The sequence below is a fragment of the Dryobates pubescens genome, chromosome 8 (genome assembly GCF_014839835.1).
Source record: "Dryobates pubescens isolate bDryPub1 chromosome 8, bDryPub1.pri, whole genome shotgun sequence".
Classification (NCBI taxonomy): Eukaryota; Metazoa; Chordata; class Aves; order Piciformes; family Picidae; genus Dryobates; species Dryobates pubescens.
The window spans coordinates 29243277-29266642 of NC_071619.1; the positions used below are offsets into that span (position 1 = coordinate 29243277).

Genomic DNA, 23366 nt, shown 5'->3' on the forward strand with positions numbered 1-23366 from the left:
AGCATTTAAGTGCTGAACATCACAAACCCATGCGACACCCCGGGGACCGCTCTGCCCCGGCTTAAAGTGAGCAGCCGGCTCTTAAGGTGGCGGCACAGCGTGCCTAGCTGCGGCAGCGGCTCCTTGCCCCGGCCCGTGTCACCCGCGCCAGAACCGCGTGGGACGAGAGCCAGCACCACAGCGCGGAGCCGCTGGGCGGGGAGACAGGTCCTGCACTGCCCGGCCCCGCCTCGGCTCCGCCGCGCCGTAGCCCCCGCCCCCCGCCGCGCCCCCTGCCCGAAGCCGCCGCGCCGATGCCACGTGGGAGGCGGCGGAGCCGCCGTCGGCGCCGGGCCGGAACCGCGGCCCCCCTGACGCTGGGGACGGCCCTCGCTGGACGCCGGGAGGAGGGGAGGTCGCGGAGCCCCCGGGACCGCGCCGGAATCGCCGAGACCCGATGGGTGCTCGGCGCGGTGGCGCCCGGCTCGCGGCTCGGCCTCCCGGGCCTAGAGGCGCTGGCAGCGGCGGCCGGGCCTAGGGGCGGCTCCCCGCCCTGGGCAGCGCCTTCGCTGCTCCAGGTGCCGGCGGCGGCCCAGCCGGCCCCGCGGCGAGAGGGCAGCGACCTGCCCGCCGGCGCGCCGGCCACCCTGGCCGTGCTGCGCCTCCAGCCCGGCGCCGACGGCTCGGCGCGGGCGGCAGCAGCGGCCGCGGCAGCGGGGGCCGCGCCGCGCCTGCGGACTGTCTACGTGAACCCGCGCTGGCTGGAGCGGCAGGCCGCGCTGGGGGCGGCGGCGGCGGCGGCGGCAGCGGCCAGCCCCTGCGCCGAGGCAGCGGCAGCGGCGGCGAGCGGCGCGGCCGGGGGCCCGGCAGCGGCGGCCGCGGCGGCGGGGCAGGGCGAGGCGGCGGCGGAAACGGCAGCCACCCCATACGTGGGGCTGCGGCGACCGCTGGGCTACCAGCTGGCCAAGGCCACAAAGGAGCGGATCTGGCGGGGGGAGTTCATTGACCTCTTTTCCTTGCTCCACACAGAGCTGGCCCCCGAGCACGGCCCGCGCCCGGGGGACACGCTGGACCAGTGGGTCTCGGCCTTCTTGGTGTATGCCAGCGTGCTGTGCGAGAAGCACCCGGCGCGCTGCGGAGCCATGTTCAAGTACCTGGACACCATCCGCAAGCTGCATGCCACCTATGGGGGCACCTCGTGGATGAACTACGACGAGGACTTCCGGCGGCGGGCGGCCAAAGACCCCACTCTGCCCTGGGGTGACGTCGACCTGGACCTCTGGATGAAGTGGATGGCGCCCCTCAAGTCGCTTGTCAGCAGGCAGCCGCGTGCTGAGAGCGAGACGCAGCCCTCGCCGGCCCCGCAACCGCCGCCACCTTCCCAGAGCCCCAAGCAGGAGGAGAAAAGCCAGGTGTGACGAACGACAGCGCGTTTTCCCACTCCTCTTGGCTGGGCTTCGTGCCCTCTCGGTGGGAAAGAGGAGATGGGGGCACTTAGGTCGCCCATGGGTTGGTCAGCAGCTCCTGCGTCGTGGTGTTGACCCTTCGCTTGTGGTAACCGTAGGGCCGTGGCATCAGCTGGAAAGATGTGGGGCCACGCCAGCATCCAGCAGGCCACCACTGGAAGTGCTGGCATTGCTGGAGTTTTCCAGCACGCTCTCAGCAGATAATTGTTTGTAGTAGTTATTGCTTGGGCCATCAGAAATTATGAACCTCACTTCTTCCTTCCCCTGGTGTGTAACTTTGCTTTTCTTCAGACATTGGGAGAAAGGTGCTTTGCTTTGTTTGTCCTTTGAGTTGTCGTAAAAAAAACCGGAAAAGCTAAACAAAAGCTTTCCTAGGAGTGCAGTTATCTGTGTGTAAGACAAAGCATACAGACTGCTGTTACTACAGGAACATGTGGTAGCTGCACTCTGTGTGGGAGGCCAGAAAAAAAATCATGTCAATAAAGATAAACTTCAGTAGGAATAGCCACAGCTTGAAAATGCACCGTGATGTGGAGGCTTAATCTGTTTTGGGACTTGGTAGTTTTTAATCCACAAGTTCTGGCCTATTTTGTGGGAAAAGATGGTGGATGGGATTAGGGGAAGTAACTGGGAGGATTTTGTGTATGCTTTGCTTTCAAGTATAGCAATCGAGTGCCACTGAATTGGCTTAACCCCTGATGTACATGGGCAGATCTTGCCCTTTCTGCTGCCAGAGCTGTGACAGCAATCTCTACAGGTACTAAGGGCTGCCTGTCTGTGGTAGGGTTCGTGCTGCTGCTCTTAAACTGGTGGTTGTAGTCTGTCAGATTGTCAGCACAGAATGCTGAATGTTCAGGTTTCATGCCAGCTGAATGATGGTAGAGAGATTGTTACTTATACTGGTTGTATTTATTTCAAAACTGGCTTTTTAGGATCTTTGCATTCCTGAAAGGTTTTTGCTAGCTCATCAGATGCTGTGCTGCTTGGGGATTTCTGGTGCAGAGGACTAGCTAAACTGTTTACTCTCGTTAGCCTGAACTGGAAAAAGGAGGGCCCCTTTTCAGAGCATCTGGAAGTGTTTGTAGTATCACACCAAGTCCAGACTTCGGTGCCTATCAAAAGTGACTTCTCTGGGCCAACCTATGACAAAGGAAGGGACCAAAAAGCAAGCAGTAGTACAGATAAACAGATCTCAGTACGGGCCTTTTGACCTTGGTGCCTTCTGTGCTTGATGTTCTGGATATACACAGCTTTTTCTGATGTCTCCTGAGAACAACAGTGAAGTTTTTGCTTTGCTACAGATCTTAGGTGAGCGCTAGATGGGCAATGGCGTACAGTTTTTATCTCATCCAGTCCTTGATCCTCAGCCTGTCATGTTGACCAGACTTGTAACTTCTACCACAGCAGCTGACACCTCAGTGCAGCATTTTGCGCTCTTGCCTGCTGAGGCACCGGAGGTCTTAGTCTCCTTTGGTTTCATGGACATTTCTGAGTTGATTTTTAGCAGTGACATTGATTCTTTTTATATTCCCCCCGCCCCCGCCCATGGATCTACAAAGAAAAATTTTAAAATACCAGAAAATTCATGTTTGTAGAAACAGGCATGTTTGAGCAGCACAATGAAAAGCAAAAGTTGTGTAGTTGTATTGTTTGTGTATCATGCCTTTCTGTTAGTTATTTGGTAACACTTAATTTCCTGTAACTGTTTAAAAGAGAAATAACGTCCTTAACTCAAATAATGGTTTGAGCTGCTGTTAAATGTCGCTGAGGCCTAGGATAAAGCATGAGTTTATCATCGGTAAGACAGCAGCAAGGAAATGTTGCTCTTTCAGAGGTGACCTGTGGGGGGGGTTTCCCCTTGCCTCCACAGGTCCTTGCAAGCTTTATGCTGTGTAAAACTCCATCAGAGAAATGAAATGTCACTTCACATTTGGGCAAAAGAATTGAGATTCTGAATAGCCTTTTATGGGCTTATGTCTTTGGCCAGAACCTGAGCTTTTCCACATTCATGCTGGCAAGAGGAAGAGGAGGTGCTTTACAAAGACCTTTTCTTCCAGACTGTTTGTCTGAATGGGTTTTGTTTTCATAATTCCAAGTGATAGCATTAGGCAGCCTAACTGGATTTCATTTCCCCTCTTGGTTGAAGGCTCCTTAAATTTCAATGTGATGTAGTGCGTGTATCTCTAGTTCTGCAGCTCCACAGGAAGTTAACCAGTGAAAACAAAGTCAAGGGAAATGAAGTGTTGTGTTGGAGGCTAGCTGTCCTTTCTAAGGCGCAGATGAAGTGCTGTGACTTGCTTTACACAGAACAAAGTGAGAAATCCTCGTTGTAGTTTGAGTGAGATAACTGGCACGTAGAAAGGATAACTGAGATTGGCTCCTGAGAATTCATGTCTGTGTGTATAACTTCAGACAATTCTCTGGTGTTTTTTCTTTCCAGGCTCCATGAAAACAGAAGGCCATTTGGGATGGCAGTCAGAATAAGTGGGTGAGTTTATTTATCAAACTGACTAACTTTGAGTCTTAAATATTTGCAGATTTGTTAAATACAGAATTTCTTATTGGTGCCAACAGCCTGACTCCGTTGGTGTTTAAGTGGAGCTCTGGTATTCTAGTGCATTCTTTTACCTCTGCTTCTGTTGCGTTGCAAGCTGAGCTAGAGAAGACATAGGAAATTGATTTTACCCAATCAGCAATTGTAACAATGGACTACAAACCTGCAGAGCAAGCCAGTTTGCTGGAAAACAGGAATTCCTGCAGCGCAGCACTTGTCACAGACTACCCAAAGAGGGCAAAGATTCAGGAAGGTGAATAAATTGAACATTGGCTGAATGAGGTCAGGACCGGTCTCCTGGAGGAGAGCCCTGCCCTAAAATACTACTTTGAAAGTATAAAACAATTCAGTGCACAGATTAACCCTTGTCATTTGAGCAAACTCGTGTGCAATCCTGGATCTTTGCAGATCACAACCGGACACTTCAAAAACCTATGTACTCTATTTGCTTTTAAAGAAAAAAGGAATAATCTTAAATTGTCTTGTTACAGCTGTTACTTTTTACCATTTCATTGAGAGTATTTTCAACAAATGTATATTTAACTCGAAGCAGTATCCTACACTTGGTATAATAACTCAGGTTGTCAACAGAACTATTCTGTGAGGCTCAGTATCACCTCTCCATTCTTTTATGAAACATGCATTAACCACTGCTGTCATTGCCAGAGGTCAGCTACAGCCCAGCTGTGCTTTACACAATTCTTGACAGCCTAATGGACCTAAATTATTGTCCTGGGTTTATCCTCTTAGAACGCTTCAGATCCCGAGCGCCAGACTAGACCTTTACAGTCTGGTGTTCGTAAAAATCATTCACTGCTTCACAGTTTAATCATTCTGCATCTTAGGCTTTTGTTTTCTTTCCCCCTACGTACTAGGGAGTATGATCAAGGTAATGCTATGATCCAGTAACACGCATGGTGGTAAGGGTATGCCTCTAGTTGTTTCAGGAAGAAGCTGCCATTATCTGCTCTCTTACCTTTCTTGGTAGTTTCAAGAATATGCATACCATGAAGTGTTTGTAAATTGTTACTACACTGTTTGTGACTTCACCTAAATAAATTTTTATATATATATAAACGCTATTCTTGTCCTCCTTTGTTCTTCTGTTGCTGCTTCCCTGTTTGCAGTAGCTTCTCCCCATCACCTGACAGCTCAGGAAAAAGTTCTGCTTTTAGTTATTAAAGCACAGCTGAACTTTGAGTTGTTGACAGAAAACCAATCAGCTTTGAAATTTCCTTTCAGTATTTGTCATAAAGGCTCAGTAATGTTGTCACTCTAGTTGTTGTGGCTCACTCGTCTTTGCCAGTTCTTGGGACAATGAGAGGCACCAGACTGATGTGTCTGAAAATGAAATTGCTGCTGTACTGTGTTTCAACAGCCTCCAAGCTGGGACTCTGATCCAGTGAATGCTGAGATACCTGCCTTCAGTCCAGTAGAACAGAGAGCCCTTTTGGAATTGCAGGCTATAAAGTTGCCTGTCATTTTCAGAGCAGTGGCTTAAGCTCAGTGGTAAGGCTACTAGTGCCATTTTCCCTTTGTTCTGTTTTGGTAAGAAATGAGAACTGGGTTAAATGCTGGCCTGTGGTGCATTTCTTCACCATTGTTACTTTACACATGAACCACTGCAGGCATCTCCTGAGGAAGAAGTGCTCTAATAGTGGCAGGTTTTAGGGGAAGGTGTGGCAAGTGGAGTTGTGGAGGAAGGATGAGTAGATGTTGGCCTCAGTCCCACTGATGAATTGCACAAGTCTGGGTCTTAACCTACTGACTTGGAGCAGCAAAGGAGCAACAGTTTTGTTTCTCTTGTCCTATTTGTGAGCAGCATACCCAGCTGAAGTCTGAAACACTTCCTAATGTTCTTTGCAGTCCTTCTGCCAAGAATTTGTTGGGTTGGTTTGTAACTCTCCACACTTCATACAGTCTGGTGCCCTTCCTGGCACCTTGTCATCTCCCAGTTTCCTGGTTGCTACTGGTGCTGGATGGGACCACCCTGTCTTCCGTGTCTGCTGCAGACGATTGTCAGGGCTCTGACTTGTGACTGCCTGCTTTACAATTGCTGTATGCTTTCACAAGGAAATTTGCCTTCCAAACTGTTAGCAGTGGTGTTTTTATGTCATGTGGGACTTAACCCCTCCCTCCTTCCCCTCTCCCCGCTTCCCCCCCCTCCTCCCCCCCTTCATCATAAACTTGGCCTTCATCACTGTCTTTGAGCCTCCCAAAAATTTCACTGTGGTACTTGAGTATTCTTGCTCTGGGGTTTATTGTTGCACCTGTGTGCTCCCTGCTGTGCTGTAAGCTTCTGCATGAAATCAGTTTTTAATTTGAAGTGTTGGACATAAATGGGTTTCTTCAGATTACAACAGTTGGCTGCAGCATGGGTTTCTGTATGTCATTGACACTGGATGAATCTTACCTTCAAAGGTCCTGCTGTTGCCTTGTCCTTGCTGAGTGAGTGTGCTGGCTGTACTGAAAGCATGTTGCAGAAATTCCTATCCTCTCTTCACCTCTGATTTATGAGTATTTCTTTCAGTGATTAGAAGCCAAACTTGCTGCCATTTATATGGTACGGCAGCACAGAGATGCTGAAGATGCCTGCTGTCTGAAAGCAGACATTGAGGGCAACACTTCAAGTGACATGTGAAGGTAAAGCTCATGGTCACTGAGAGGCTTAGTGTTGAGATATGAGCTGTGATTCTGTTATTCCTCCAGTAATTGAGTTCTGCAGCTCAAATTAGAGAAGCCCAGGAGCTGCAAAGTTTTACACTATTTCTGTGAGTCCTGTGAATTAGCATGGGAGGATGACATGGTTGGACTTGATCTTAGAGGTCTTTTCCAACTGAAACAATTCTATGAGTTCAGTGTTACTGCCATTCCTTATGCCTTTTTCAGAAGATCTTGAGAGTGTGTGCAGAGCTGCAACAAAGGGTTTTGTGAAGATGGGAATACTAGTAAGTGTGGGAATTTGGGAGGACCAGCACCTTCTGGAAAAACAGTTTTCTGCCAGTTGACTAGAATTAAGTAATACATACTTTTGGGGAGTGATCTCAGACACGTTTTTATTTGGGGGGCATTTCTAGCAAGACAGGATTCATCAGTTTGGGTGGGGTTTGTTTTTCTTTACAGATGTACTTTTTCATGTCCTGGGTCAATATGCATTGTTATTACAAAGAACAAAGTAAAACCAGTGCAGTGTGGCTCTGACAGCACAAAATGTGCTGCACCTTAAGTGGCATGACTAAAACACTGAACTTGTTGAGCAGGCTGACATGACTGGGCAGTTTAGGGTTGAGCTTCAGCAAAAGCAGGGTGAAATAAATGGGATTTCTGCCTTCCACCTGTATGCAGCAGCTAGGTTTGAGAGATTTGGAACAGCTGGAAAATTAAGACTCTATTACTACTCTTCTGGCCTCATTAGTATAATAATGTGTCTTAAAATGACAACATTTTGCAGGCAATGTACAGTTGAACAAAGTTATTACTTCTGAGCTCTCTTGAAATGGATCACTTACTCAATGCAACTTCCAGCTTTAGCTTAAACTGTTGCTTTCTCAGCTTTCATCATCTGGCCAGCTGCTTTTCTTTATAAAAATCTGGTGAACACAGCAAGAGTGTCTTGAGGGCCAGCAGTAGGATAAGGCAGGGTTCGACCAGGCTGTCTGCATGCCCTGGGTACTTCACCCCCATCTAGGTAGGTCTGCCCATTTGGTGTGGTCTAGCATGAAGAAATTCAGTGCCCCTAAGCGTGGCTGGACGGAGCACATGTGGGAGACTTGCCTGGATTTTGAAAAGCCAGTGGCAGTGACAGCAGGTCTTTCTGTCCACTCCTGGGATGAAATCAAAACCCAAATCCTGGGGGCTGTTAAAACCTTTGAAGGGAGAGATGTGAGTCAGTGCTTAACAGCCTAAATGTTTGTGGAAATGTTGCCTAGTGAATTTATCCAACCTCTTTTTGGGTCATATGCTGAACAGGGACTGCAGCAACTGATAATGTCTTGCAATGCTTTTGGCAGTTACAAAGAGATTATGTTCCTGAGAACTTGGCTAGAGAAATTATAAAGCTGGATCTTAATTTTCTCCTCTTGTTTTGACACTCAGATTTTACCTTTACCCTGTTCTGAAGTTCAGTGTCCATCAGACCAATACAGCAGTACATTACACACATTTTTATCTATTATATATCATCTGGGTCCAGCACATTTTCTTTTCTTTTCCCTTCCCCCTTTTCCCTTCCCCCTTTTCCCTTCCCCCTTTTCCCTTCCCCCTTTTCCCTTCCCCCTTTTCCCTTCCCCCTTTTCCCTTCCCCCTTTTCCCTTCCCCCTTTTCCCTTCCCCCTTTTCCCTTCCCCCTTTTCCCTTCCCCCTTTTCCCTTCCCCCTTTTCCCTTCCCCCTTTTCCCTTCCCCCTTTTCCCTTCCCCCTTTTCCCTTCCCCCTTTTCCCTTCCCCCTTTTCCCTTCCCCCTTTTCCCTTCCCCCTTTTCCCGTTTGGGTTATATTTTGTTTTTCTAGGAATACTCATCAAAACCAATGAGCATCTTTGCCATGTGGCACTTTACTGAGCAATCAGCTAAACAGCAGCTGAGACTGAAAAAGCAGGAAAGAGGTTTGCTGTATCTGACATATTTGCAAGCTTGAAATCTTTCAAGAAGTACTTTTACCTTTTTTGGTGCCTGTTGCTCTTTCTTTAATTCAAAGGCCACTTTCTTCCCAGTGTCTGAGTGCAGTGTTGCCACGTTAGTATTTCCAGGGCAGCAAGGAAATATTTACATCCAAACAAAACCTGTTTCCTCTGCAATTTTTAATTGCAAACATTTGTCCATAAAATCCTTTCCACAAAACTCAGTCACTGTTCAGCTGCACTTTTTTGTTGCTGTTACATGAAAAGTCTAAAACTCAGGTCACAGTCACTTGGGGGTTTATGTTTGTTTTGGTTGGGTTTTTGGTTCAGCTCCTTGAACTGTGTAACATTGCCCAAGAATTCTTACTTCTCTGCCTATATTTTCCCACCCCTGCTTGGGCATTCTGCCATGTACACCTGGGATTGTGCCTCGCTTGTTTCCTCTTGTTTATTTACTCCTCAACAGTCAAATGTCATTCATGCCAGTTTGGAAGGAAGAAATACCACCAGTGCATGCAGATTGCTCTCTACTCTGTATGTGTGTCCTGTAGATGATCCGTGCAGTGCTAAGACCTTTTTTTCTTTAGGGCTAGTGAATGAGGTTTATACAAGTGCTTCACAGAGGTGCTGGCATTACAAATGTTAGCAACTCCAGATTCTTGACAAGAAAGATAAATTTGCCTGCATAATTTTCAAATAGCCCATCATTCCTTCTAATTTCTTCTGGATGCTGTTGCTTTCAACATTTCTAACTATCTCTGCCAGGCTAGCAAGTAAGAGATAGCAACTTTCATGTCCTCAAGTTTATTTTGTTCCTGTCAGGTCTCTTGTCTTCTGAGACAGCCTGCTGTCCTTTACAGGACAAACTTCTGCTGCTCATGTTTCTAAAACAAAGCCACCTAGCCTTAGATTCAGCTTCATGTCAAAACAAACAAACAAAGTCTCAACCCATTTTGTTTAAAATGAGGCTTTTCTATGTCATGAAAATCACTTTCTGAGTGACTGGGCCCTTTGTGTTCAGCATCACACTTGTGTATGTTTATTGTTACATGTACTTATAAAAGCATTTCCAGTCATATAGAATCACAGTATGTTAAGGGCTGGGAGAGACCTCAAAAGATTGTGCAGTCCAGGGCAGGAACACCTACACCAGATCACACAGGAACACATCGAGGTGGGTTTTGAATATCTCCAGCGAGGGAGACTCCACAACCTCCCTCAGCAGCCTGTTCCAGTGTTCCATCACAGTGAAAAAACTTTTCCTCATGTTTCCATGGAACTTCCTATGCCTCATCTTCCACCCACTGCCCCTTGTCGTGTCACTGGGCATCACCAAGGAGAGCCTGGTTCCATTCTCTTGGCACTCGCCCTTTGCATGTTTATAAACACTAACTAGGTCACCATTCAGCTTCCTCCAAGCTAAAGAGCCCTCAGCTCCCTCAGTCTCTCCTCATAAGGGAGATGTTCCACTACCTTAAACATCTTTGTGGCTCTACACTGGACTCTTTCAAGCAGTTCCCTGCATGCTAACAACAACAAAAGTTAGTCTCGGCTCTGATAGTAATGGAAATGGCCTGCAATGCAAGTGAGAAATTTCAAAGTATTGTCAAATAAGAAATTGAATTGTTATTGGTTTTATTTCATTTTCTATTTTCAACTGAGAGAACTAATTTCTAGGACTGTATTTGTAGCACTCTCTTCAGTTTCTGTTTTGATGGCCTGGCCTGAAGGCAGCCTGTTTTTGTGAACTGGGCATTTTTCTGGCACGATGTCAGAAGGGCTCTGATTTATTTCTGACATCTTGCAAAATCTCTCTTCAGAGTCAACTTTTCTAAGTTAACCAATGCCTGTGCAGTGATTTCCTGCTTCTTACAAAACCACAGCTGAAAGAGGCAATTTAAAAGCCTGATTGCTGCTTTAAACTCGACATTTAATCTGCATTTAACACAAGTAAGTTCTCATTTCAAGCTTGTTTGATGCAGCCATTTCCCAAGTCAGTGTTAATCATATTTGTGTGTAGATGGTGAGATCTAGTACCTAGGGGTTTAGACATGATGGGCTCTCCTGCAAGTGGTTCCAGATGGTTGAATTTTTCTTTCAGACACTGTCTTGGCTCTTCCCAGGATATAACTTGTACCAACCATCCTAAGATTGCAAGGTGCTGCTTCTTGAGAGGCGGTTGGTGTAGCTAGCCTGTATCGTGCCTCTGTAACACTGCACTGAGTTTCTCTCATCCAAACTTTCAAGCAGAGTAATACTACATCTTCCTAATACCAATACAAAAACAAACACCTGAAAAATCCCTGGAGGTGCAAACAAGAAGCCAGGGAGAGAAAGCTGAGCCCAAGCTGTGTGTCTGACTATGGCACTGGAATGACAGACTCCTTGCAGCTTCACTGTCACTGTGGGGAACAGGAAGTGCTCAGTGCAGAGACAGCTGAGCCAACCCTGGCATTTCAGTATGGCAAAGCTGTGGCAGCATCCTGGTGACGTAGCTCTGTCACATCCAAGTCCTACGCTGTGCCAAACTGCTTGCTGTAAACAGTGTCCCCAGTGAGACAGAAACATGAAGGAGGTTAACTGCTACTCATCTGTTGCTTTTGGACAAGGCAGATGCCCCCCTCTGCAGTGTGAGCTACTGAGCCAGGACTTCATTCACAAGCAGTCTAAGCATATGAATGTGCTGGATCCAAGTCACATCAGTCCAAACTGTGGCAATGATTAGATGTGCTTGTGACGACATTTCATGCTGTCAGCTGCAGTACAGGGAAGCAGAGCATTGTGCCTGTCTGCATTTACTCCTCTTTACCCCCAGATTTAAAGCTAAGTTTGTACAAATACATAAAAAGCAGGTATGGAAATATAAAGCTAATTTCATTTTCAAGTCTTAAATTAATGTCTATGGTCTCAGCATAAATAAATGGGTAAATGTGCCTCTTGTATTCAAAGCCACATCTGCAATTCAGAAATGTCTCTTGGAGACTTTTCCCAGCTCTCAATGACCAAATCTTCTGTCAGTTGTCTGCTTTGGGTGCTGCACTGCTAGTAGCTGTGGATGTGCTGCAAAAGCAGCCCGTCTGAAACCTAGGAGGGCAACTGCCATCTCACCCATGCACCACAGAGCTTATTACATAAACTCGGGGCACCTCTTGTTAGACCAGCCTGGGTAAGGGGAATGAGGACTGATGGCAAACATTTGGCAAAATACAGTGTCTTTTGATTGCTCTCTTGGTGCACATCATTCTTGTGTCTCAGGAAATCTCCCACCATCAGAAAAATAATTGCCTTAAAATAAGATGCATCTTCACATGCATAGGGTTGGTATCTACTAAGCCTCAATATAAACTTTTCTTTCTTGGGCAATAAAGTTCTCATCACCCTTCTGAGGCACTCAGATCTCCCAGTGGATAACAAAGCAAATAGTGAATGAGTACTCTGATTTTTACCAACTTTTAGTAGACAGTATGTTTTCGTAACACAGTGTCCCTCTGGCTGGGGAAGTGAGTTCCAATACACTGTGGAGCTTTAAGGGGGAGACTTTGTTCTGAGGACAACCATGTGTCCTGGGAAAAAGCAATAGGAAGAGATAAATAAAGTAAATAAGCATTTGGAATGGAAACAGTGAGTTAGTATCTTCCCAGAGTGGAAAGCAGAATTCAAGTGTATTTCTTCACAAACATGTGCAGTAGTTTGGTATCTTAAATCAAGAGAAAGACTACACTGCCTTTTCTTTCCATTAACTGCCTGCATGCTCACATCCAAATAATGTTTGTATTTATGGTGTAAGCAGGAACACTGTAACGAGTCTTGGCCAACCAAACTACTACTGAAATGGTTAATTTGATGCATTGTTAATTCCAATATGTTTTCCTCCCATTACATTTTGAGTTAGATTCAAATTTACATTTCACTTTCATGCTGAAAACTTAGAAACATGCAAGCTCTTCTGTTTGATTTTAGCTGTATAGACCCATCCTGCAGTTCACCACTAAGTGATAAGGTTTTCAGTATCATAAAAACTAGGCTGAGGAGTTCGGAGTTAGAGCATTAGGGACAGAGCCCTCCTCCTTTGCATTGTTCACAGATCAGCTAAGGCTTTCACCACTGCAGGAGGATGTATGGCTAATGTGAACCAGCAAAGCTGACCCTATATGGCACTTGCCTAGCCTTCCACCAGCATCAGAGGCATGCCTGCTGAAAGCAAAAGGTCACAGTTAGTGCATTGCTGAGATATGCCTGTTGTTGGCATGAGGGTCCCTACTGCAAAGCAGTGTAATTCAGTGTAATCCTCAGGATCAGCTGCCAGCAGCTCGTGGGTATGAAGGCACTTTGTCATTCTCTTTGAGATGTGCTGAATGAATCCTTAGCCAAGCAATGCAAATAAGGCACATTTCCAAGTCACATCAATGAGTAATGGTGGTGTACTGGTCAGTAACTGTCTGATCCTACTTTGCCCTGCAATGAGATGTGTTTTAGTGTGCTTTAGAGAGGGGTGAACTTTTGCACCTTGCAAAGGACCTGTAGCTGCTTTTTCAGCTCCTCAAGCAAACCCAGAGATTGAAAGGCAAAGTGCTCCCAGTCTGAGCCAACTTTTTGTTCTCCTGAAAAAAGTTCTTTTTCCTGGTTAAACAAAACATAGCAGCCACAGGAGAACAATCCCTCAGCCAAAAAAGAAGGTGTTACAATACTTTATATTAAATGTCATGTACACACTTCAGACTGTGCGAGTCTCCAGGACACAACATACCTCCTACCTCCATTTTGTTGAACCAGTATGAACCAGCAGAGTGAGTTTGTCTAGGGCTTTGCAATCCCTGCCTGTTAGAGATGGTATGAGACATCCTAAATCATCTTGTCAGACCACAGCATAAGCACATAATAAAGCAAACTATTTCATACAAGGTTTCAATCTTACAAGCACAGTCATGCAGCTGAATTCTCCTCTGAAAATACACACGTGGTCAGGGGAGCCCCTCATGTGCTCAGAATTAAGTTGTTATCTGGGAAGTTGAACAAAATGGGCATTAATCCATGATTTCCACATTCCAGTTTGGCCACAAACCTGGCAGTGTTTAGCTAATACCCCAGAAATCATTCCAGGCTGTAAGGATAGCTTTCCACCCTCAGCTGGAAATATTAAACAAGATGAAATTTTCTGCATGGTGAGGTTCAGACACTGGTGCTGATAACATGTTTGTGCAGTCTCTGCAGCAGAGTTTCCTAAGGGGGTTATGAACCAAGAGGTCCAGAGATGTATTTCACACCTGAAAAAAAGAAAAGGGCCTGTACCAGATGAATGTTTTCCTGTCATTAAAATAGAAGGCACTGTTCCTTCCCTTACTTGGCTCTCTAACAGAAGCCAGCTATCAGGAAGAATATTTGGATGCACCTTCACAAAAATCAAGGATGCCTTTGCAAATTGTTTATGCTAAAAATCATCTGTTTGAGAAATGCTGTCCTGTTTGTAACTACATCATCTGCAAAGAGACAGTTGGAGGTCCTGGAAATATTCCAGCATGCTCAAATGACACCTGAAGCAACACAGAACCATGTTGGGCTGAGGCTGAATGTTTTTGAAACTGTCTTTTTGGGTGTATTCAGCCCTGTTAATTAAAGGACTAATCAATATGTCACAGAAAGTTTTATTGTCTTCCACAACTCATTTGAGATCACTACTCAAATAAATACATGGCAGTAATGTAACCACAGCAGGGTTCTCCCAAAATCAGGTATTTAATTTTGCTTAGGCAGAAAAGGCATCCTGAAAATAAGAGGAGAGTTATTTTCATAGTAGTGTGGGAATATAATCTGTCTCCAGAGAGGTTGTAAGCTGTTGGTAGTAAATATTTGACAAATAAAATGCAAGCTGATAATCAGTTTAGTGCGGTGCCCTTACCCTGAAATCATCTTCATGAACCCAGCTTAGGGGAGAACATCACTTTAACTCCTGGAGCTCAAGCTATAGTAAAGCAATGCCAAGCTGAAGACATTTTCGTACACATTACTGCATCCATCTTAACAGCACACAGAGCTTTCCTGCAATAAGGAAAACTACCACAGAAACCAAAGTACAGCAGTGCAGAGAAATGCTGGCAAACTCTGGTGAGGGCTGTGGCATCCTGGTTTCACTGGGATGGAATCAACTTTCTGTTCAGGAAAGCTGCATTTTTTGAGAAGACTGCAGCACCCAATTCAGTGAGAATGAAGCTGCTCAGACACTTTGTTTTCATCATTGCCAGCCACCGTATGTGGACCAAGGTTGAGTTACCTAGCTGCTAAAGCTAGGTGGAGCAAAAAGCCTGGGCAGCTGGCCACAGCTGGCCAACAGAAGTATTTCATACCATAAACCTCACCCTCACTATACATTGGAAGTTTGCTGTGCATGTTCCCTTCTCAGTGGTTGCTATCCCTGGTAGGTCTCTCCCGTCATCCTGCTCTCAGGGCCTCTCCTATTTGCTGCAACCAATGTACTGGTGAGCTGTGGTGCTCACAATGCTTGGACATCTCGTATTTACTGCTAGGAATGCACAGCCTGCAACCACTGCATGGGCTGAGGATAACTCTGTGTACTTTACATTAGCATTAATATGAAAGAGTTTGTTATTTTATTAAATATTTCAATTGGTGGCTCTTCCAGATTCCCCTTCTTGAGGATGCTGGGTCACTGGGTGATAGAACAACTGACTGAATGGAAATGTGGTTCTCTGTTAGGTCCTGTTTCCCTGCATAAGGAGGAGCCTTGGCAGCAGCCTCTTGCTGGGAAGATCAGGTAGAGCTGTGGCACCCACAGTCAAGTGACAGCATTCCCGGCAGGGTGCTGAAACCAAAGTGCCCTGGGCTTGCTTGTTAGGAGGTGAGTGAGCTTCAGTAGCACCCTGGGAGGAAACTAGCAAATCACAGGCCCTTTAAACAGTAAATAGGCTGTATATTCTCTTTTTCCTTGCCCACACTTAGCTTTCACTTCAATGTATGATTAAAATGTGAGAGGTGAGGGTAAACAAGCATTTTACTTACCTTGAACTGTGTTTGGCATTGGAATGACATGTTATGTTACTGTGGAGTAAGGACTGCATTTGTTTCTTCACTGAAATGCACTCAGAGTCTAATAGCACTTGTGCTCTTTTCTCAGCCTGTAAATAACCACATCTTTTTCCATCTGTTAGCTCTTCTGGAACTCAAATAGTAAAATGTCTTTTGGTGTTCATTTTTGAGTTCACGCTCTAGGTGTAGAACATATGTTTCTTACATCTTATGCTCTGTCTGTATGATGCCCTAGCGACTTCAGTCACTTTTCTTGCATGCCCTTTTCAAAAGGTATGTTAAAAATTTGTGGGGAACATTTTTCTAGTCCTTGGTATTCTTAGGTATGTATGAGACATAAATCTACACCACTTTCAGTAGCCAAGGCTATTCTGCTTAGCATCTTAGTGTACACAATCCAAAGAAGTTTGGACATTGCATGAGTAGTCTGATACAAACAATTGTCTTCAATAAATAAATTAAGTAGAAATACAACAATAACAGTGTCATGGAAAGTGATTTAGTTTACACAGGAATTTAAGTGCAACATGACATCCTTTGGGAGCCAAATACTGTATTAATATGGGATGGGAAATGAGCCCAACATCCTGTCTTTCCAATGATAGCATTGGAAAGAGCAATCTTCTGACTGTTGGAAATGATCCACTTCACAGATTATTCAGCCTTCCTCAGCTCTTCTCCTATGTTATTCGCAATCTGAAAAGACCTCAACACTCATCTCAAGCCCCCACTGTGCTCCTCTGATTTCCTGGGTAATTGGTGAGTGATTCCTCCCTGTACTTGTCTCAGCCCATGAGCCTTTTGTTAAATTTTCTCCTGCCCATACCACCAGGTGGAGGAGTGAGTGAGTAGTGGCATGTTGCTGAACTGGATTTATACCATGAAAATATGAACTTAAAACTTTTAAATCAGCCTTGCCTCCATGATTTTTTTCTTTATTGAAAAGAATAAAAGTAGATTAAGTTAAGAAACAATTTCCATAGAATGAATGTTGCCATGTCAGTTCCCTTAGAAATAATTCAGGAATGCTCTTGTCATGTCAGATGAAAAACTGTCAAGAATGCTTCATGGAAGTATACTTTCATTATAGTAGATGCTCTAATTTGTCTCTTCCAAGGGTTACCTTGGTAACTTTTTTTACACTGATGTCTCACAAATTGCATAGTTCAGATCCTGCTGTACTAGAGACAGCTAAACCTGTCAAGAATGCCAAGCCATATTTCAGTGACACTCTCTGCCTTGACTTCAGAAACTCTGCTTTGTCTGACTCGTTCCATTTACAGGTACAGATGCAAAGGGAGGAACGGGAAGGGCTGACTGAGTGACCTCACAGAATAAAAGGCTGCATTGTATCTTGTAATATGAGGATTTTGTTTAGAAGTCTCTCCCCTTCTTTACACTTCGGAAAAAGATGACTATGAGAAACAGAACTTAGCAAAAGAATGAGCATATGAAGTGAAAAAATGGAATCTCATAGTTCAGTAAAAGAAGGCTCAGTTTGCTTACCTGTACTTCACATCAACTTTTCTGGCTCCCTGAACAAGTGCAGAGGGTCACATTGTTATTTCAGCCACTATTTACTTTAATGAATTGCCAATTTATACTCTCAAAGCTACATGAGGAAAAATCCTCATGTGCTCACCCTTCCCGTTTTGAGTTATGCAAAACACCCTATGTTAAAAAAGACACTGATGGGACTCTCCACTCCAATCAAGTGAGCAGGAGGTGTGGGGAGTTGAAGGCTACAAGAGAAGACCAGAAGCTGCAGCAAGGCATCATGGGTTAGGGCTGAGTTGGCCACTAAGTAAGTGACAGATGCTCCCTATTCACCCTTATCCCTTCCCCAAGGAAAGAGACTTATGGTTTGAAAGAGGAAAGTGGAACTACTTTAATTAAAGTACTACTGCTAATAAAGTAAAATATATGTAAACACATACAAAACCAAACCCCCCTGACAGCCATTAGTCACCATCATCACTAATGCTGTGGCAGAAGTCCCACACTTCTCTGGACACCAAGGCAGCCATACACTCTGTATTTTCTTTTTCCTCTCCAAGCTTCTGACTTCAGAGCAGCAGTTTACTGTATTATTTATGAAGCCACAGTCCAAAGGCCAGGAATAAGGGAGGTTTACATTCCAAGAGAGCCATTTCTTTCCCAAGATAAGTATGCACAATCCTAATGCTCAAAGTGCGTTTTCTGCTACAAACAACTCATTTCCATGATATGTGATACGTATAAACACCTTATTTCTACTTCCCCTGCTATCGTTTGCTCTCCATATTTAATCCTTTTTCCTTTGTTTCCTCAAATACTTCTGCAGCTTCTTTGACCCCATTCTGCTACCATGGTCAGGCTCCTCTCAGATTTAGTGTGCTCAAGAGTCTCCTAAGAGTCTTGGGCCACTGAAGATAAAACTGCAAATACAAGTGATGGCCCAACGATTATATAGCCTGCTACCTGGACACCTGCAGGGCTCATTCCTTTATGCCAGTACCCACAAAAAATCCAAGACTGATTCATGGATCATTTAATCCAGAAGAGTGTGAAAGTTTTAATTTTAGTTTACTGGTGGCTTGAAACATTATTATCATTTTACCAGACAGGAACTAAGGCAAAAATAATGAAGACAAATGTAATTGGGATGTCCACCTGGAGTTATTTAACTCTTGGGGATTTTGTAAAGACTATTTGTTAGTGTATATATTGTTTGTATTCCAGCCCAAGCTTCTGCTCAATTTTGCTGCAGATCAGCCTCCTTGCTGCACACACAGCTGTGCCAGGACAGCTGATGGTGGTGGGCAAGAAAACAACCAGGAGCAGGAACTTCAGCTACTTTTGGGAACCCTGGCCTGAGACCTTCTAAAATTAAAGACTTCTCTACTGATCATGTGCAGTATAGTGGCTTTTGCCCAAAGGGATCTAAAGCTGTACCTACAGTGCTAGAAAAAACAGGGCCTGTAAATGAGCTTAAACACTGGACTGCTAATTGCCCATTACACCTAACTACAAGCATGTGTCTTGGAAAAGGTTTGGCTTGTGTCACTGTCCCAGACAGAATCCAGACAAGGAGATGGTACATGTGTAGCCCATTCCAGTGGGCAGCATGTACCAGGCAAATGCCACATCAGCCTACCTCCTTTCCCTTTCCCATGCCTAGTATCATCTTTCACCACCCCTGGATTCCCTAGGGCATGACCTGTATGTTGTCAAATTTGTACTATGAAAATATGAAAATAACACTCCAATAAGCTTTTAATAAGATTTTTCCCCCCCCTCAGGAATGTAAAAGAAACAGCCAAGAACAACAGCAAAAAGCATATATGTACTAATGCTTCTGTCCTAGGTCCATGGAAGGGAAGAGATTGCTCTATAAGGTAGATGTGGCCAGATCTTGACATTTGGCCACAGAACAGTCACTTGTTTTATTTGGTGTGATAAACACAGCCCAGGTATAAGAATCTGGTTTTACCTACAAAGGTATGGCAGAAAGCATATTGGTGGCACTAAGGCCTCCATCCTGCTGAAATCCTCAAGAGCCTTTGAACCAGAAATTATTCTTATTTTTCCCCTTGGGCAGAACAAATGTTAGCTTTGTCCATGGAAGTGGCAACTGCTTTGGCTAAAACTTGTAACTTTGAAACAGACACCCAAACAAGAACACCAGGAGGAATGTCCTTCATGGGACACTCAAGAATAATCTCCCCATTTGTAGCGTATGCAGGCAAAGCCCTTTTATATCCCAGAGAAGTCTGTAGCTTTACTGTAAATTAGTGTTTTTGTTTCTAAGACCTCACATTTTAACTACATTGAAGCAGATTCATCACTTCATTTAAGCAATGTCTGGATTTCCCTCTAGAGCCATTTCATGGGAAGAATCCTTACTTCTTTTTTTCCTGTTTAGGCTGAAGGTTTATGAAGCCAATGTAAACAGCAGAAATGAGCGTAAACACCAGGGATTAACTTTAGGAGATTTGAAAGGAACAGGGGTTGCCTTAATAAAATGAAGCAATTAGATTATATAGTCTAGAGATACTGGAAAACTGTGTTCCTCTATTAAACATTTACCAGTTGGGGTTTTTGAGGATTACCTCAAAGAATCAAGGACAGCATTATGTTGGTGTTGGTGTTAAGTTTTATGAACTTCAGGGAGAGGACATCTGGTCTGTTACTTCAGTAAATATACAGACATTGTATTATCTGTGCATCACAATCTGGCAAGATTCTTATGCAGTAAAATATTCTCAAAGGGCAATTTGGATAATGCAGTTGTTCACTTTAGGAGAAGCTGCTAACAGGACTAGTCTTCTGTGGTAGCAAAGCTGTTTATTTATTATACAGAGAATCTCCACATGACAGAATATCACATCTTTGATTGCTGATTTAGGCATCCTTTCAGCCAGTACTTTGTTGGAGAAGCTCCCAACAGAAGTCTTCAGCCAAGATGTAATCATACTCACAGGGCCCTCGCATGTCTTACGTAGTACTCTTTTGCTGGTGAGATAGGTAGTGTACCACCGAGACATCACGTGTCTTCCAAATATGTGCCTTTTGGCTGGTGGCCTGATAGTGTTTGAGAAGTACCTTTATTGTTTTCTTAAGAGAAGCAGCTACATCCCACAGTTTAAGGCGATTTAGACCAACCTATGACTGCATCATTTACTATTAACAATAAGCAATGTACGTGCATGTCTCTCTACTGCTGCTTCTGGAGAGTCAGTTTTGCTATTTGTGCTGTAGTTGTACAAGACCTTTGCTGTTATCAATTTGAACAGCAGTACCTTCGAAACTCTTCAGTGGCAACCTACACAAACTTGACTCTTTTCAGGTTTTAATGCTGACTGACTGAAAAACAACCTGCGTCGTTTGCACACCACAAATGTACCCACATAATTAGGTCACATTTTAAGGTGTTCTCATTTTAATTTGTTGTGTGCAGGTATGGAAACCAAGACGTGACTTTCCAAACGTACGACAGAACGCAAGGCGGCTGCCGCTGCCCCCGCCGCGCCGGCGGGGACCCACAGGCTGCCGGGAGCCCAGCTTCCCGCCCGCCTCGCTACAGGACGCGGCACCGCCTTCTGCCGCGGGCACCCCTCGTCCCCGACCAGCTTGAGACTCGGTCTTATCCAGACCACTGCACGGAAAGGGACGAGGCACTGTGTGCCAGAATGTGCCGCCTGCTCCCGAGAGGTGCAGAACGATCCCGACCCGGCCGGCCGCTGCCACCGGACTACAGCTCCCAGCATGCCGTGCGGAGCCCTCCCCCGCGCCTCCATCTTGTGTAGCGCCGGCTGCTCTTCCACACGCTCTGGTACTTGCGTTAAGGAAAAGCAGGGCACAGTAAGGCAGGCTGTTGAAACGCTTCCTCGAGAAACCTTTAGCCCTCCTGACTGGTGAGGCACGCATTGGCAAGGGGTGCTTGACAGCAGCCCCAGGCCCCTTCTCCCAGGCTTGTGTCTCCCAGAGGAGCTGTTAAACCGCTTTTCTTTCCGGGAAGCCATGTAATGTCCTGGGAATCTCTTCAAAATATGCGCCGGGTCAGCTCCTCTCCCAGTTCAGAACATGGAACAAGCTCTGCTGCTGGCAGTTCCCTGCCGTCACCCCGCTCCCTGCTCCTCGGCATCCGGGACGTTGAACCCAAGCACAGATCTTGAGAGAGTCCTGCTGCCTCTCCTTTCCTCCTGTAGGCATACTCGGGGGTGCAAGTGAGGAACTGTAGTTCAAGCTGCGATGAATCACACAGATCTGGCGCTTGGCCTTTTGTTACTATGGCATACGTGGCAGGTGCAACCCATCCCAGGACTTGCCGAGGCATTATGTACATGCAGTGCACAGCCACCATCCTCCACGTTTGGGTTTGTTTATTAGCTATTTTGCACAGCCATTTGGCAGCCTTTGCTGTGGAGAACTCGGTACTTGTGAAAAATCCATATTCTGCGTTTCACCTCGCAGGAGAACCAGGCATTGCCTGGGCAGCACTATCTCAGGGGTAATTGTTCATAAACTTTACAACCTTTCTGCTCTTGGGGCTCTGGCTCTCTGGGTCACTGTTCAGTGCAGCCCACATACAGGTTTTTTAAAATCCTGCTAGAGCAGGACCCTTGCTGGGAGACCTGTCAAGGCGAGGGATCTGCTGGCAAGGATCATCTACAGCAAGGTGGTTCAGGGTGATAAGGGCAGATGCACACATCTGAGCGTGGGAGCAAGGAGAGGGAAGACAGGCCAACAACTGAACCTCACTATGGCAGAGAGCTATATACATGTGTTAGGAAACCTAAGTGAGTACAAATTTGAATCGGAATACTTGAGTAGCTTGGGTGGGAGCCACTGAAAGTGGGCTGGGGTTAACTAGGAAAGGCCTAGATAAGAAAAATGAGAAGCAGAGTCTGCAAATGGAGATTCACGAGGAGGAAAAGGGGAACCCAGGAGACACTGCAGAAATACATAAGGCTGTGCAGAAATGGTTGTAGGCTCCTTGTGAGTACTCAACATCAGGTTGGAGGCAGGGGCACAAACACAGGTTGTTCTTTGCCTGTTTTTTTTTTTCCCCCTTCCTATTTTAAAAAGCATGGTTGTCCCTTGGAAACAGCTTAGTTCTGCAAGTGCTGCACCATTTCCCTCTTCAAAAAGAAAAGAAGAAATGTTCAATAACATGTTCTACAATTGACATCGCAACCATACATTTTTGGAGTCTGGTTCTTAACCTAAGCAGCAGTGAGCTCTGAACAATTTCAGGAACATTTATTTAATTTTCTCATGCATTTGGCTTCTCTCAGTCCATTCTGTCTTATCAGCAAGTTTAAAGTTTTCTCCACTACCCCTAAAAAAGTTTTGAATCAGAAGAAATTGAATACTCGGTCCATCCTACCCCAGGGAGCAGATGTCCTCTCAGAATCTCATTGTCTGGGCATCACCTATCACATTTTCCTTTCAGAAACATTCTGGTAATACACTAGCAGCTCTCTGTTCTGGGAGTATACTAGCAGCTCTCTGTTCTATCCCAGGGCAATCCTGCCAGTTTCTACCTTTGCTATCAGCCTCAAAGACTGGAAAGAGGATGTAAACTTCTCTTCCCATGAGCACAGGGCTATTGCCTGCTCACTTGCACAGTTGTCTTTCTCCGTTTAGAGTCATCCACTTCCTGAAGAGCTTTTACAGAAAGCCAACTTCAGAAATGCTAAATAATCACAAATAATCACAGCTCTTTATGCAAGGCTTGCTAAGCCTCCTGGCTGTATCATGGTCAGCTGTAGAGCAGAAATGCTGAAGTAGCATTGAAACTATAATGGCTTAAGGGAGCATCTAATAATGTTGTGCAGGAAATTGCAGTATTTCCCTGACTGAATCCCAGTCTCTTCCAAGCATCAGTCAGCATAAAGTACATTAGCAAGAAAAATGCAAATTATTTTATTTCCACTATTTGCATCGTATTTGAGACTCAGGGAGTTTGAAATTGAAAGCTAAACGGAACCCTAAGTAATCGAGTTTCAAATCCAGCAGCCTATTTATGTCTATTTTCTTGCAGGAAGGCTCAACACTAGAGAAGAAAACAAATCTTGAGAGAGGTCATGAAGTAGCCATCTTGGGAGTACAGAGCCGTTCTTTGTTTAGGGGAGAAGAAACAGGGTAATGAACAGATGTGCGACGGTGTTTAGCGGCGGTGGTACCGGAGACAAGAGATGCTGCTGTTCTCGGGGTGCACTTAGGCT

At 45.3% G+C, this 23366-nt stretch overlaps 1 protein-coding gene across 1 annotated transcript; it reads left to right on the top strand.

Moving 5' to 3' along the window:
- The first annotated feature begins 276 nt into the window (after window positions 1-276).
- On the top strand, window positions 277-4699 carry LOC104297068 (uncharacterized). Its single transcript, XM_054163790.1, has 3 exons — window positions 277-1391; window positions 3886-3933; window positions 4020-4699. Exons 1-2 carry the CDS (start codon window positions 294-296, stop codon window positions 3892-3894), a joined length of 1107 nt encoding a protein of 368 aa, XP_054019765.1. The 5' UTR covers window positions 277-293; the 3' UTR covers window positions 3895-3933; window positions 4020-4699.
- Window positions 4700-23366: the final 18667 nt, after the last annotated feature.